Source organism: Festucalex cinctus, chromosome 10, assembly GCF_051991245.1.
Source record: "Festucalex cinctus isolate MCC-2025b chromosome 10, RoL_Fcin_1.0, whole genome shotgun sequence".
Classification (NCBI taxonomy): Eukaryota; Metazoa; Chordata; class Actinopteri; order Syngnathiformes; family Syngnathidae; genus Festucalex; species Festucalex cinctus.
In genome coordinates, this window is record NC_135420.1 from 13,472,184 (window position 1) to 13,489,883 (window position 17,700).

Consider the following 17,700-nt stretch of genomic DNA (forward strand, 5'->3'; position numbering starts at 1 on the left):
GACGAGACACACGCAAGGGACTTCGGTAGGGATGTTAAATCAATAGGGTTATTGGCCTTACATCGGATATTGTCCTCCATCTTCCAGAAAACATGACCAGAAAAAGTGTAAATAACATGCAAAAAATGAAATGTTTCTAATGTTTACTCATATGATATATTTATGATCTCCACATGCAAGTGCAATCACTTGCACGCGTAAGTACAGTAACACTTAACAATGGGTGTGCCAGTGGTGTATGCATTGCTTATGATCATTGTAGAGATTCAAATCTCCACTCGATGTATTTATTGCCAGTTTATTGAAGCAAGCAGGAAAATGATGTATAAAGTACATTCAGAGTTTTGTTTCAAAATACATTATACATGATTGAAAATAAAAACGTGCATAGATTGAGAAAAGTGTACAGTACAGTATTGAGTTTTAGGGATACAGTCAACCATTTCAATATTTCATGACTTTTTTGGGGGGGGGGCGTGGCTACGCCGGCAGTCACCCCTCCCCCATAAATGGGCTTTCATTTTTTTTTTTATAACCCTTTTCCACCTATAAGGTACTCAAAGTGACTTAACACTGACTCCTCATTGACCTACTTAATGGTGCAGCATCAGGAGCAACTGGTGGTTCAGTATCTTGCTCAAGGGCACTTTGACATGGTCACAAGGGCTAAGGATTAAACTCACAACCTCTGTGTTGAAAGATGACCTCTCTACCATGTGAGCTGTGCCGAGTCAAGCCAAGAACTGGAGAATTTCTCATTGGGCATAGGGAATTATTTACCGTGAGACGGTATGTGTACATTTTTGGTGGTTAACAGTCCCGACTCTGAGTCTTAACCTCATTTCATATTCATTTAATTTTGCTAGATAGCTAGTTCTGCTAGAAATCTCGCTGACTCCAACCACCCAAATCAACTCTACATATTTATAGAACACTTTAAAACAACCACATCTGTTTTCCTAAAATGGAAATAAGGGGCAGCAGATAGAATGAAAACAAAAGAGCCCCCAGGATTGAACCCTGTGGAACCACACTTTCCATTATGCATGTCAATTTATATAGCACATGTTCGTCCGACCACTTTCTTTTTTTCTGCTCAACAGAATATGAAGGGATTACAACAATCGAGAAATCACATGATGTACCATCACAACAGCAATAGGTCGATGACTAAGCGCGACAAATTCCCTGCAGCACAGACAGGCCAAGCGATGTTGTGTGATCACATGCAGCCAATGATGGTCAAGTGTGGTGCCGTGTCACAAATAATTTGATTTGTGCGTGTCTTTACCTCTGCCGAAACCCTGAGACTGACTCACCCAACCTCTGAGGTTTGATCGAACCACTGGTCTAAAACAAAAGTAAATTGTAAAATAAAACTCATCAGTTAATTAAAACAAAATCTTATGTTGCTTGAATATCACAGTAGCAATTTTCATTTATCTATCTAACTGAAAAATTCAAGGACAATTACTCAAAAACATACTTAACGGAAAGTACTATAATGAAACAATGAAAAAGAATATGCAAGCTCAAAGGATGAAGTGAATACTCTCATTAAGGTAGTGATCATTTGGTTTATTTTTTATATCAGACATTCTGCAAAAACAGTGTGTAAAAATACATTTTGCATATAAAATACATTCACGTACAATTAAAATAGATTTGTGACAGCAACTCGGACAAACAAAGAAATGAACTGTATTGCCTATGAGGCCCAGATTTGACACCATTAGATTAAAATAAAAACCTGGAAAGACGTACAGTACCATTATAAATTCTTAAGGTCTATTGGTGTTACAGCTTGGCATGGCAAGTCGGCTCCTGGTTCAGAGTCTAGCCCTCCATTCAGTGTCAACATAAGCATCAACAAAGTGAACAGTGATCCTTCAGCCTCCTTGTTCCCTTCAAGTTATTCTTAGTGTGTCAGCCTCAGATTCATGTGTAAATAATCTAAATGAGAGTAGGACAGAAAACTGACCAGCTGTTGACAACATAATGACAATATTACTTTGAATTACAGAAAATATTGTTTGTTTTTCTTGTTTGCATCTAAACTGTTGCTTGAATTTGAAAATCAGATGGCTCAATACACATTTATTTTAATTATTCCCTGCTATTTGAATTATAATAGATGATGTGTGTGGATAAAGTTTGTGTGTGGATGTCATCTGGACAGCCAGAGGAGGCCAATTAGTCCAAATATTAAGTTTGAGGGTGTGCTCACACATGCAGTGGATGTGTGTGAATGAAGTTGAGGGGGACAGTTTGTGTAGGGTTCCAAGCATGCAGCATAGGCCATAACATGAGCCACATAGTTCTGCTCTTTGACCCCATGGAAGAGGTGAGCCATGGGGCCTTTGGCGTAAATGGCGACGTCCTCGCCACCATGAGTCTCAGCGTCAAGAGGGACGGCGGCCTGCTGCATGTACTCCTCGTCATCTGCGAACAAAATGAGTAGAGAGAGGAGAATGTAACTGAGCGCTACCCTTATGAAACCACAAAGAAAATACAGAAACGGCATAAATCTTCGGCCTTGAGTTGAGATCTCGCTTTTGCCAATGAGATAATTAACTGCTTAACTTCTCAACCATAATTGTGAGCCTCATTTGCCAGTGCAAGCATGGCCCATTCCAGAGCCGCTCATTCAGTCCATATCGTTATGTTGGTCGGTTAAATCTAACATGTGTCCTTTTGCACACTGGGTGTATTTTTAGACACCCATGAACAGCTGTCGTTGCATCTGCGGTCTGCCATTGTTCAGTAAAATAAATCAAATCAGGGTCTGACAAATACGGAGGAATCCCTCAATTGTAATCACAAGGTACCAGCTGTATTGAGCCTGCAAAAACAGATGGTTTTACTCATGTTTTATTCAGGCAGACGAAATTGATGGCTTATAAAAGTAATTCATCCCAAGAAAGTGTAACATACACCAAGTCTATAATGCGGTGACTGAGTGAAATGGTGTAGAACAGGAGAAGGAAGAATTGGGTCAGTGCTTGTAAAGTGTTCCACAAAGAAACATAATTTTTTTGGGAACAAATACTGTACTTTTACACAAAAGAGTTTAAAACAGAATAGAAAAGGGCACAGTGACTCCTATAAATAATATAGCTGAACTTTTGCTTCCCAGTGATTAAAAGCACGCTATAATTAAATCAATAAACCCACGCACAGACAAGTTCTACATCTGAAAGTTATTATCATGTCCTTACAGTAATCCACCATCGTGATGTTCCCTCTGGTTCCATTTATATGCACATAACCAGGGCCGTTTGCGTACAGGATACTGGTGAAAGGCATTTGGTCATCTGCTTTTTTTGGTGCTAGCCCTGGGTCACAAAAAAAATGGTGGTGAATGAGGATAATAATATATTGGTCAAAAAGAACATGAACTTAAATGATTCATACCAAAGATTGGATTTCCTCGGGGTGTGTTGCCGCCAAAAGTGAAGACATGAGAGTGGTCAGCCGTGACAACAGTCAGTGTATCAGATTCTCTGGTGAGCTGTGAAGCTCGATCAATTGCGTGGTCAAACATCACAGCCTCTGTCAGTGCAAGTTTGGCGATGCCATCGTGGTGTCCGTGATCAATTCTGCCTCGTAATGGGAAAAAAAGGATATGTGGAATATGCTTTAATTTGTTATATTCATTGTTGATTGTTTGTTGTAACAACATATATTAGTTCCAAATCTACAGTTCTAAATCATGTTATGTCTATAAATTAGGGGTGTCAGGTGATTAAAAATTTTAATCATAATTAATCGCATGACTTCAATAGTTAACTCGTGATTAATTGCAAATTTCATCTGTTCTAAATGTACAATAAAATGTACAATAAAATATTTGTTTCCAAAGTTCATAACAACATAAACATAAACATAAAAGTGGGGAAAAAATGTAAAACTAATAGAAATATGGCTGCATCTTTTAGTCATTGATAAAGTAATTTCCTAATAATTCCTAAAATTGATCAAAATGTTTAATCATAATTAATCGCATGACTTCAATAGTTAACTCATGATTAATCGCAAATTTTATCTGTTCTAAATGTGCAATAAAATGTAGAATAACATATTTGTTTCCAAAGTTTTCATAATCTTAAGATAAAAGTGGAAAAAAATCTTAAACTAATAGAAATATGACTGCATATTTTAGTCATTGATACAGTAATTTCCCAATAATTCCTAAAATTGAGTTAAAATTAAAAAGATGTACTGTACTGTACTGTAAAAACGAGTGTGATATTGATTTGTGTTTAGATCATTTTCTGCCACTAGATGGCGCAATTGCATTTTTAAGACGTTGACAGCTCAGTGCATTTTTCTTTTCATATTAAGAGCTAATTTTTAACATGAAGTAACTTGTGAAACTGCACATTTTTAAAATGGTAAAATACAACTGGACCCCAGTCTCCACAAATATATGCATTATTATTAAATGTATTACTGCTAATTAATGCACTAATTTTGAGACACCTATAAAAATGAACTTTGCAGAAGTTACAGGCAACGAATGCTAAAAAATGTCTTAGTAATATGAAGAATTAAGATTGAGGGCCCTATTTTCATTCCTAGTGCAAATCTAGCGCAAAGTGTAGTCTAACTCTGTGCATCGGTGGCGTTTTTCTTTTTTTTGGTATTTTCGGAGAAGTTGTGCAGGTAGAATTGGGTGTGAACGGGTCAGTCATATAGTGGCTCTTCTCATTTGCATTAAAATCCGGTTGGTCACTGAGTTTGGTGTTGCAGAAGCAGAAATAAGAAAACAAAAATTTGAAAAGAAAATGGAGATGTCCCCATTTTTATGCCAAGTGCAGTTTACTTTTTGTGACCAAATTGTCAGGTGTGTCGGGGTCGAGGCTGCGCCATGCACTGGAATACCCAGTGAGGTGCAAAATAGCCCCAAACACGCTAGACTGGACTTTCCTCTGCAGCAAAGTGAAATTGTGCCGCCTTTCAAGCATGAACACACAGGCACCATCTACCAAAATAGGGCCCTCAGAATTAACTTAATGCTAGTAGCTTGATGAAGTGATTGATTGATTAGGTATTTCGAAATTCTTCTGTCCAAAAGTGCTATGCTGTACAGGTATATCAGTTCCAGTTCCTCATGACACATCCTTCTTCTAATGCTAATATCAAGTACTCATCTTCCACAAAAAGAAAATATCCTTTTGGATTCTTGCTGAGGATCTGAATGGCTTTCTCCGTCATCTCCACAATAGACGGGTCCCGGGAGGTGTTTCGGAATACTTCAAATCTCATATCCTTCGGCTCAAACAGACCTGGAACCACAAAAGTGAGATTCTAAATTTTGTTTAGAGTAGTATTTCGAATATTGCATCATCCACACACAATTTAGATCAGGAAAAGATTGATACAACAAAAATGGACCCAAATTTCAAATTGCGGGAAAGCATTGATATTTAATGTGGTTTTTGTTTGTTTTGTTCTGTTTTTGAACAACACCCACAAGTTTACAACAGAAGTTTAGGCGGTGGGAAAATAAGTTTGAGGAAGTAGAGGGTATGTGCAGAAAACACATTGTAAATAGACTAATTGTTAACAGGTGACTTTAACGGGGTTGGCTGCAAATGCCAAGTTGTTCACAGACAGGAAAGTTGAACATTTGAATTAAATTATGGAGCACTATGACGGCAATAGAACAACAGACGGTATTGGTCCCATGGTAGTCTCCATAGTGTTCTAGAATCGGAAATGTCTGAAAATGAATATTGTACTACTTGTGATCTGCACTGAAAGCCACCATCAATCAGTGCATCTATAAATAGTTGTGGAAAGTTTCCTGTTCACTGCTTGTACAAATGCAAAGTATAGTGTGGAGTTTCCAGAAATGATGACGCAACAACATGGTAAATTTGCTTCCAAACCTTTGTAACATGCACTTAATAAAGAACAAGTTATTACTTAGCCTTTTATCAATGTTAATGTGAAAAATGCTTTCAAAGTGTCTCAGTAAGTCTTTTGTTTATTTGGCCAAACAGAAGGTGGCATGATAAACGTGAAACGTGCCCTTAAGTTCTTATCACCCTTGAAAGGAGTTAATGACATACAGCTATCAATTTACGGTGTCATACTTTGATGACTTCATATAGCTAATAAGATGAAAGTTGATGTGTTGTTTCTGAACCTTCCAAAGTTTCACAAAGTAAGATAAGATGTTCTGTCTATCAACAACTAGGTAGCATGGACACAGGTGTGCAAATATTGTGTGTTTGTATAGAATGTTGGCAATTGCAAGTGCATTTATGTAGGATAAACTTGCATTATGCCTGCTTGCCTGTCTCATTTGAACTGCAAGTTAAAAGTTACCCACCCATTAGTCGATCAGTAGTTTTAATGTTTATTTCATCAAACTCCTTCCTGTGCCAAACATAGTGTGAATTCTTGTTCTGAAAGAAACATTAGTATACACATAAGACAAAGCACTAACAATATATACTTTAAGGGTCATAGTACTACAGTAATTTTTTTTTTTTTAAGGGCAAATCAAATAAAAAGTTGTCTTTACAATATCTTCTAAGCAACCTCATTAGTGTAAATGTGGTATTCTGATTAATATTGTGTTTGTGGAATATGAATTAAGCAGCAAAATCCACCCAATTTTATCCATCTCGGGGGCGGCCATTTTGGACATAGCTTTCGACTAAAAAAAAAAGACATCAAAGTTGCTCTGGACTCAGGAAACAACCAATCACGAGTCATCTGTTTTCTGAGTTTGGTTTTGTGATGGTCGCAAACTGAGCCGTGATTGGTCATTACCTGAGCAACTGTGATATCATTTTCAGTCAACAGCAAGTGGTAAAATGACCGCCACCTGAGATAAATACAAATGGATGTTTTTTTTTCTGCTGAATTCATATTCCACAAACACATTATTGATTGGAATAGAACCTATTATTGTAAAATATATATATTTTTTTTTTACTTGATTTCCCCTTTAAAGCCATTTTAGATGACCTTACTGGTTTAGCCTTCAACCAGACGTCGATAAGGTTCCTCCTGTCTTTGCGGTCCCCCTTCCGGGAGTTGGAGGTTGGATACTCAGGGTCCGAAGTACCTTTCGGAGTCATGTACATCCTCCCTCCTCCCAGGATCACCTTAAATGGACACCAAGAGTCGTTATATAGCTACTATACTATACTAGATCCTATTGTCTTTTTACACTGTTTTCGTGCAGTTAAAAATGTGGTTTTAAGGTGACTTATGCTGTTGTTCCTACCACAAAATGTTACATAAAACAACAAGCTGGGATGCTATTCTGCTTAAGGTCAAGCATAACATTTATAAATGAATGAGGCAGCAAAATGTCAGTTTCATGTGGCACTATTACGCAACTTCTGTGTAAAAAAAAATGCTAATGACAGCCATTTGATGTCAACTCCAGCCAAACTGGATTAACTGTCTTACGGGTAGTCAAAAAAAGAAACCACTTTTTTGTTTTTTTCTTTTCACTTGAAACAGCTTGTTTGCTATTTGGCAACATGTCTTATTGCGTTCCAACTTTATGTTCACGTGGGGGGGAGAAAGGGCAAAGAAAGCAACACGAAAAAGTGGCTTGTAATTTGTCAAGTCAAGAAACACACAGGAGTTGGCAGGCTGACGGTCCTTGAATAAGGCTTCCTGCATGACGTTAGTCAAATCAGTATGTTGAAGGGCTCAGCTGAGCCAATTGGAAGCCTTGAAGAGAAAACTTTGAGTAACCAGCTGTTGTACACTGGCTTTAGATCAGATTGATAGACAGAATTGTCAACTGAGCAAGACTTTGTAATATGCTTGAAAGCTGTGCACAAGTATGTAAGTAATTTTACAGTTCAAATCCTATAGCGGCAAGAACAACAACAACAAGTGCTTAAACAATCAAAGAACATTAACAGGATCGATGTGCAGAAACTGTCGTAATTATGAACAGGGGGTTTAATGTTTAGCATTTGTTGGGGTTGTTATTAACCGGACCAAAGTCCTTGCACACCCATTACAGTGGAAGAAAATCCAGCCATAAAATAATAAAGATTTACCCATGCAATAAGCTTTATGGAAAGTATTTTCTATAATGTAAACGTGATGACAAAATCAATATATATAGAGTAAATGTGCCTGTGTAATCCCATCCATCCATCCATCCATCCATCCATCCATCCATCCATCCATCCATCCATCCATCCATCCATCCATTGACAACATCTTATAATGTTCAACTGACTGAGGAAGAGGCAGGGTATAACCTGGAGTGGTTGCCAGACAATCATTTGGACTGTGAGGCAAATGTGCCACCGTACGAAACACCTTTTGACAACAAAACATCCGGGCATTACATTTCTGCACCTTACACGGTGAAACAAATGGCATATTGTATTTCTTTTGCCTTTCAATAGCATACAAACCAGGCAGATTGTTATAGTAGTGAAACGACATTTCATCACAATTTGAAATCAAAATAATCTTCACAAGTCAAATTATAACGATCCAGAGTTTCCTTCCACTAAGTTACTTCATTTGAGGAAGGTGGGAAGTCTGATTAATTCCACTTGGATTATCCACTTCTGACCTTGAAGCGTTTAAGACAAGTAAACAACAAAGATGGTTGATTACAATAAACTGTAGTTCTGATTTATGCAGTCAGTCCAAATCACAGGTTACGTGAAGTTACTTACTTCGAATAACTAAATAAATGTCAAAATAAACAAAGAGATAAATATGTTTATAATTTTATAAACTATGTTTTGCTATTCATGGTCTGTTCATCAAATTGAAGCCGGTTGGTGATATATCGGGGTCCTTTTTTCCCCTGAATTTGCATCTCTGATATCTAAGTTCAAAGGGGCGTTCCCCTGCACACTTCCTGGTTTGATGTCACAAAAGTCCGACTTCCCACCTTCCACTTGTCGTCAAATGCGTCATTAAACCGCCATTTTGACTTGTGACGTAAGCTCGGAATTGTCAATTCCTAGTTCTTCTGAACAATGGCTCATAATTTGGGTGGAAAAAATAAAACAGTAAAAGCATCGTAAAAATAACACAGATGATCTCACATCAATGTCGACGTTGGTAACAAGTTGGGTGGCTATGTCCACGCACCCTTGATGGCGTGCGCTACTGGGAAGATCCGCATCACTGTACCAGCTACGGCTGACTGAGTGCGCATAGGCAGCAGCTGGTGATGCGTGCTGGACACGAGTGGTGGTCACGATACCAACTGATTTACCTGTACAGGGAAGACATGACAGGATTTGTTAACATAAAAAAAAAACCCTACAAAATTACATTTAGCTACAAGCAGACATGCTGTTTAATAGCACTTCAAGCAAAATGATCTCCTACTGTGAACATTGAACTATAACCCGAGTATACTATAACCGAGTCCAGTAACATGCTTATCACATGATTCTTTTATTATCTTATTATACAGATAAGAATCACCTGAACCGCATTACCCTTTACCTTTGGCTTTTGCACGCCGCAGCACGGAGTAGACCTCGTTGCCAAAGGTGGTGTTACATTCATAGGCCACCGCCTTGCCGCTCAGTCCAACGGTTTTGGCGTTAGCTTTAACTCCACAGTGGTAGGCTGTAGCTGTGCTAGCACTGTCTGCCACCTGCTTGTCTACACTGTAGGTCTGGTGAGAAAAATACATTTGCTAAAAACAGACAAATAAAAGCAACAAAAAAAAAAATAGTATACTTGCAGAAAAGACACTGACTGACACTTGTCACTAGCAATCTAGCTAACAGGTGAGATTTTCTTTGTAAAGACAGAATTTTTGTGATTGTGCGGGTATTAAGGCATACCTCTATTATGATAATTATCGAGAGAAGGGACATTTAAAGCTTTACTTGATGTTAAATACAGTATTTTCTCATGTGATATGTCTTAATTTGTCTTTCTCTGAAAAATTCTCTGCATTTTACCCTTCGGCGTTATTGTGACCGGTTTTCGGCTTTTTGATGGTTCTGACCAAGTCATTTCAAAATAAGATAATGCCCAGGGGTACTAACACCCCCAAAAAAAAAAGTAGTAAGTGATGAATGATGATCAATGAATTATAACTATTAATGAATGGTGGATATTGGATCTTCTTAAAGTGGAAGTCAACCTTAAACATTTTTATAATATATTATATGTGACCTCACTAGTCTAAACATGACATTCTAATTATTACATTTGTGGAATATGAATTATGCAGCAAAACTCAGCCGTTTTATTCATCTCATGGAGTAGCCATTATGCCACTTGCTGTCGACTGAAGATGACAACAGAATTGCTCAGGGCTCAGGCAATGACCAATCACAGCTCACCTGTTTTCTGAAGCTGCGCTGTGATTGGCTGTTACCTTAGACCTGAGTGACATTGATGTCATCTTCAGTCGACAGCAAGTGGCAAACTGGCCGCCCCTGAGATGGATAAAAATGGCTGGATTTTGCTGCATAATTAATATTCCACAAAAGTATTCATTGGAATGTCATGTTTAGACTAGTGAGGTCATATATTACACAGTTGAATAGCCTGCTGTAGCAACCAAGGTGGTACTAGTGCTTTAAAACGTCAGTTCCGGTCTGCAGCTGTAAAGGATTTAGCTAAATTATTATTACTTTTTATTAATCCACAAATACATTATTAATTAGAGTAGGCTACAGTGGTCTCCGCTATCTGTGGAGGACAGTGACCGGGCCAGCAAAAATATAACGAATGGGTGAATCTGTTGGTGCCGAACTGGGATTATACTGGCTTTACGAGTACTAGCGCATACTACAGTGCATTCTTGCATTACAACTTCTTGGGTGTTAGCTTCCCGTTAAAAAGATGCAGAGAATATTTCTGAGAAAGACAAATTAGACCTAGCACATGAGAAAATACAGTATTTAACATCTAGAGTACAGCTTTAAACGTTCCTTCTCTCTATGATTATCATAATTAAAGACTTATGTTGGATTTAACTCTGATCCCACCTTAAAGCCATTTTCTCTTGTGTTGCCACAATGTCAGCATTTTTTACTTAAACTGTTGACTTTACCTATATTTGAGGGCCAAAGTCCTTGTGAGAAGGGCAAGAAGGAACACGAAAAGACAGTAAATCATTTTAAAAATTCACACGCACTCACAGAAATATTTCAAGCCCAATTTAAGATTTATGTTTTTTTGTTTTGTTTTTTTTACATAACAAATTCCCATTTACTTTTTTTTTTTTTAGATAATTTTGACACAAGCCTAACAACTAAAACTTATATGATACATATTAATTAGTCTAATAAAGCCTATTTATTTGAAATGCATAATCCTCATGCTTCTGTATTTAGTATTAATAAAGTATAATTTTTTTTGCATTCAGTTTCATCACAACAACATAAAAATGTAAAAAAAAAAAAAAAAAAAAAGAAGAATGAAAAAAAATTGACTAAAGAGTTTTCACCTAGCAGTATATTTATCGTGTATCGATAGATAACCTGATTATTATGCAATTCAAACAATATACTTTTTGTATTTTAAATAAATACTATCATTATTATTAATTTAGAGTAATTATACTTTGTTAATACTAAATACATAACCCGAAGAGTATGCATTTCAAATAAATAGGCTTTATTAGCTATTAATTGTCATGTAAAAAAAAACAACAAAAAAACAAAACAGAAATCTTAACTTGGGCTTGAAATATTACTGTGAATGCAGACATTAACAATTGAGCTTCCTTTCACGAATAGTACTGCATGTACTGTATACATTGGACCAGATCTCCCCCTTTGTGATTAAAATAAGTTCAGTTTTGTTTTGCAGTGTCACGGAAATATGAATTAAATTCAGCACATGAATATAGCGAAAATATTTATTTTTAATTGATTAAATATGTAGTGGGCGGCACGTTTGGTGAGTGGTTAGCACGTCTGCCTCCCAGTACTGAGGACGCAAGATCGAGTCCGGGCTCCGGCCTTCCTGGGTGGAGTTTTCATGTTCTCCCCGTGCCTGCGTGGGTCTTCTCCGGGTACTCCGGTCTCCTCCCACATTCCAAAGACATGCTTGGCAGGTTAATTGGGTGCTCTGAATTGTCCCTGGGTGTGCTTGTGAATGTGAGTGGTTGTTGGTCTCTGTGTGCCCTGTGATTGGCTGGCAACCAGTTCAGGGTGGACCCTGCCTACTGCCCAAAGCCAGCTGAGATAGGCGCCAGCAGCCCCCGCGACCCTTGTGAGGACTAAGCGGTGGATGGATGGATGGATGGATGGATGGATGGATGGATGGATATGTAGTGTTAATGTGTTGTCACCTTAGAAAGCGCCACATATGGAAAGGTGTCCATTGCCAGTACTGTCTCCTCCCCTGCATTGCCCTGCATTTGACCTTCCAGAATTCGAGCTGCTGACACAGTGGACACGCCCATCCCTGAAAGACAATGACTGACAGGTTATTGAGTTGCTCATTGATTTTGTTTAACTTTCCTAACTGAAGTTCCTTCTGTGTTTCAATTGAAAAGAAAAAAACAGCCTTCAACAATGTACATACAAGATTTGAAGAAGAAGAAGAAGAAGAAGAGGATAGCTGAATCACACAAACAAGCTATAGGAAGATTTGGTTTGTGAATCAATGGTTTGTGATATAATGTAAGTTTATTTTCTTGTTATTCTTTCGTATATTCTTGTCAGTTAATGACCTCACTGACCCTTGAAAGTTTCCAAAGGTCTCCTCTGTTTATGAGCATCCAAAACCTAAACCAGAAATTTTCCTCCTTGTTTGAGAAGAAAAAAAAAATGTTTGTTTGAAGAAGTCGGACTATTCCTGTCAAATTGAGGTTAAAAGAGGATTTGACCATCTTCCATGTAAATAAAGTCAATGCCATTAACATCAACTGAAAGTGCAGATGGACCTGCACATTTAAGTCAGTGGTTTTCAGACAGAGCAGCATTTGGCAAGTATTAAGACCACTGTTTAAAGAATAACCCATGAGTCAACATGTACAAAGTTACTGCTTTGCAACATCACAGAACGTACTGTACTGTACAGCAGGTAGCTTATGTTTAGCTTCTGTTTGTTTGTGGTAGGTTAGTGTTCCATCCATTCAGCTATTCTCTGTACCACTTTTCCTCACTAGGTTCACGAGTGTGGTAGAGCCTATTTTACCTTCAAAGATATTGTAATTTGTAACAGTAAGGCTGACTCTTTAATTTTTGCTATACTGAAAACATTTAGAGATTAACATGAGACGATGGACCAATGCTTAAGATTCGATTTCCAAGTATTTATATTTGGATTGGATAAACATAATAAAACGGGAAAGATAACTCCACCCGTTTTCCATGTGACTGACAGGTCTGGTTTCTTTCACATTTGTATCCTATTACATTGATTATTCAAACAATATCATTGAATGTCTATGCTGAGTTTCACATTTGGGTTTTGTCTACAAGAATGCATTTATACTAGAAAAACCATGGCAATCGAGCTGTCTAAGGATGGAAAATCACGCAATTTTGAAGATGAGACAAAATGGAAAATCAGATCAAATCAGAGCCATTGCATAAATATTGGCCATAGTCAGAACAATCATTTAGATTTTCCAAAGAAACCACGAGTGTACAAAGTAACAGATGTTGCACGGGTAGACTAATCAAAACAACTTTACATGATGGTAGAAACATTGTGAGAGCTGTAAAGAAAGACCCTAACATCTGCTAGTGACATCAGCAATAGCCTCCAGAAAGCAGGGGGGTTGGAGGACGGGGTATCATAATCTACAGTTTGCATAAGACTTGAAGAAAAGTACAGAGTAGTACAGTAGATGATGCAAGACACATTACACATTTTAACCACAGTTCTATAACAGTTCTATAACTTTCCCCCCTGATAATAGTTATCACTTCAGTTACATTGCCGAAAGAGGTCACATCTTGTTGATCTAATCTGACAACCATCGCTTCACTAATCGGCATCGCCACCTGAATTGCCGCTCTACATCCTAAAACCCCTGCTGCAAAGAGGTCCTCATTCCTGACTGACATAATGGGGAATCTGTCACGCAAGGTCATTATGCATTTAGACTGTCTGGCCACCTGATATATATAAGCCTGCATATCAATGTTTAGTTTAGCTTTTAGGATCAACTGTCGAACCTTTGTTTTTTCTAACAAACTGTTGGTCAATATGGTAGACATAGCCTATGATGACTAATAATAGGGGTAAATAGTTAACTATATATAGGATAATACTGAGCTGTAAAATAAACTTTACATGTTAAAGGTACATTGAGAACCTCCTCAAGCCTTTCCCAAATATTTGGGGGGAAGGGCCTTTCCTGGTCCATCATGGTTGTTCCAAGGCAAAGTCCTTAAAGATATGCATGGATGAGTTTAATGTGGAAGAACTTGAAATCCCTGAGTCTCAGCGCCATCAAATACATATGGAATATGACTCGAAATATTTGGATGAGTTTAATGTGGAAGAACTTGAAATCCCTGAGTCTCAGCGCCATGAAATACATATGGAATATGACTCGAAATATTTGGATGAGTTTAATGTGGAAGAACTTGAAATCCCTGAGTCTCAGCGCCATCAAATACATATGGAATATAAGGCTTGAAATATTGTTTTTCTTCTTTGCAGTGCGTTTTGTTAATCAGTGAATTCATTTGAGGAGCAACTTTCTAATTTTGTGGAGCATTTTTTTGAAAGTTAATCCCAAGGACTTGAAGCAAGTATTTTATTAAACAATAAAAAATTGACAATATCATAAATGAACAATTGGTTTTCTTTTTAATTGAATCAACAGTTTTAATTTCTTAAATTCTCATTGTTATAGCAAGCAAACTGTATTTTCTTGTTTAAAGCTAAATTGATGACATTTATTGTGCAGACCTTGGTCAATCGAAACTCAGGATTCTACTATAAAAACAAATAATATGACTGATGTTATCAATATTTTACACTATATTAATATTATTTTAACCTTATATCCTATAGGTCACTCCTCCTGGCTGACATGCACTGGAACGGAAGTCAGTTCATTTCCGGTTCCATTTCTGTGCATGTTTTTCCCTACATGCAGACACTTACTAATTTGCCTATTTTGCCATTCAAAGCTGGATGTTATTCACTTTAATGCAGTTCCAGCCAGACTTCTGTGAAAAGTACTCCATCACCCAATCAATTTCTGTGTTAAACGCGCTAGCTTTGGCAGTCGTAGATTAGCGCTGCAATTAGCATGGCTTCTTCGTCTTTTGTTGTCATCTCTTCATGAGAATGATACTTGTCAGAAGTGTAGCTTTTCAACGCCACGGGGGGTGATACTGACTTAATAGTGACTCCACAACATATTTCGGCGCACTAACAGCCAGCCGAAGCTCAGTGCAATCCAGCTACTGCGTCATAAGTAGTACAGCGTCAATGTTAGGTTAGCTTAGCAATTGGCTTCTTTTTCTCATCATGAAAATGACAGGCTACTTGTCAGAAATGTAGCCTATTCACCGCCACAGAGGCGATGATTATCAACTTTGGGGCGACTCCGCAACGTGTTTAGGTGCATCAGCAGCCAGCCAAAAGCTTGGTGCTAGCTAGCTGCTGCGGCATAAGTAGCACAGAGCTTCCCTCGACCTTTGATTACACGTGGTAGGTTACGCCAGCACAGTGCAGTGAAGCTCTTCTGATTCAGAAAATCTTGGGAAATGTTTGCTTCAGTTTTGCCATTCAATGTGTTTCGGTGAGTCACTAAATGCAATTTTTATATTTTGCTGTGATGTGAAACCACTTATTTTGAGCCATAGGACACTAAAATGCAAGCCTGGCTCATGTCATGTGTCCACCATCAGTCACCTCTGACCTCACAAATATTCAATTGGCCTGGTGTATTGGATAGGTCTAAATATTTGAACAAACTCACTCTAAAATCTTGTTTTTGGTTTTGCCATATGAGTGGAAACTGTTATATTTGCAAAGGAGAGATCAAATCCATATCCTGTTTTGGTATAATTTTGTCTGTGTCCAAAGAGTGGACTTCAAATTTAGATGCCAATTTGTGTGATAGCCATTATTCCACATTATACGTTTGATTCACTCCACCCAGAGTGATATTTATTGGAATTAATCCTATTGATCAGCGTACTAGGACCCTGAACCTCAGTCAGTCCACTACACACAGTCTGTTCCAAGTGGATAGTACAGGCTGCCATTCTCCTGCTGAGCACATGCACATGTCCCCCTTATTTCATCCACATCCACTCAGTCCAACGTGAACGAGTACTTATCGACTACCCACACATACACATTGTCCTGCATTCAAAATTGAGCTCTACCTTTCTACAGTTTGTCACACTGTATTTTGAATTTGCCCTTGACCGAGACTACATTAGCTTGCTGATATAATGTATTCTAAAAATAATGAAAAAAACAAATGAAAACAACTATACCATCTCCGAGGAACAAGATTAAGTTTTTGGCCTGGTGTTCTCGAGGGCGGAGTTTCAGCGCAGCATCCAACGTCTCCTTGGCCTGGGCATCCCAGTAGGCTGGTTCTCTTTCATGTTCGTACAGGACTGTGAAGATGACCAAGAATGCTGTAAGTGCACGTGTTAAACGTGGCTGGATATTAACACAAAAGAAGATATTGGGAATGTTATTTATTTGCCTGTATAGTCTAGCGTACTATCAAAAATCATTGACCGGCCTAGTACTTACCAACCCACCTGCTGTTCATTTCAACCTGAACACAATCAAACTAAAACAATCGGAACACTAAGACACACAGATACCAAACTGAAATACTAACAGTTAACATCCCTCCACTGTCCATAAACAGGTAGACCCAGTGACAAATGTGATCCACACCACTTTTACCCATGTGGAAGATTGCTGACTTCTCTCTCTGCTTACACACATTCAGTTCTGAGGGACAGTCTGTCCTCTCACACACATTAACATTCGGGTTTACCTGCATCTGCACACACAGTGCTCGAAATAGCCTAACCACAGGGACCACTAGTATCCGTGTTGACTCCTCACCTTGGCTTTCCACAGCAGCCCAATCCCCTGCCAGCAACATAGTTCCCAGAAGAATGAGTGGGAGATTCCGAGGCCAGCGATGTGGCGTCTGCATCCTTGGTGTGATGTGATCTGGAAGCTGGACACGACCGGTTTTCAGAAGAAAATGCCAAAAGCAAAAAAGGCAGAAGCGCATGGAGAGTGAGACCTGCCTTTTTAAAGCCCCGCTGGGTGTGTAGTAAGGAAGGGCCCTCGCCAGCTCATAGGCTTGGAGAGAATGTGAGAGAGGGTGGAACCCAAGAGAGAGAGAGAGAGAAGGAGCCGGAGACCACACAGGAGTACTGTATAGCATCACATCCCCTCTGCACTCTCTCTTTATTGTTTTAAAGGGGTTACTTTAATGCAGTCCTCCCCTTTCCCCCCTCACACAAATGCGAGTGATAGAAACTTGAATGGGCCCTTGATGTGGTAAATGTCTACCAGCAGCATGCAGCCGGCTTAAATATGGGAGAAAAACGAGTAGGAGGGAAAACCACCACCCCATTTTTGTTGGCATCCACTACAAGACAAATCACAACCATTTCTCTTTCCATTTCTTCCCCCTTCCCCTTGAAAAAAAAAGTTCATGCCTTTCTTGAGAATGATTGAGTCTTGATGTGCTCTGCTTCACATGAGTGGAAAATGGTTGCATTTCCATTTCCACCTCTGACTTTGCATTTA

General features: G+C 38.5%; 1 protein-coding gene across 1 annotated transcript; it reads right to left on the reverse strand.

The window, feature by feature from the left end:
* Positions 1–1,628: 1,628 nt before the first annotated feature.
* On the reverse strand, positions 1,629–17,187 carry alpi.1 (alkaline phosphatase, intestinal, tandem duplicate 1). Its single transcript, XM_077533986.1, has 11 exons — positions 17,002–17,187; positions 16,410–16,535; positions 12,281–12,396; positions 9,466–9,640; positions 9,057–9,229; positions 6,990–7,124; positions 6,341–6,416; positions 5,154–5,288; positions 3,415–3,606; positions 3,219–3,335; positions 1,629–2,442 (listed from the first exon to the last, which is right to left on the reverse strand). Exons 1-11 carry the CDS (start codon positions 17,174–17,176, stop codon positions 2,168–2,170), a joined length of 1,695 nt encoding a protein of 564 aa, XP_077390112.1. The 5' UTR covers positions 17,177–17,187; the 3' UTR covers positions 1,629–2,167.
* Positions 17,188–17,700: the final 513 nt, after the last annotated feature.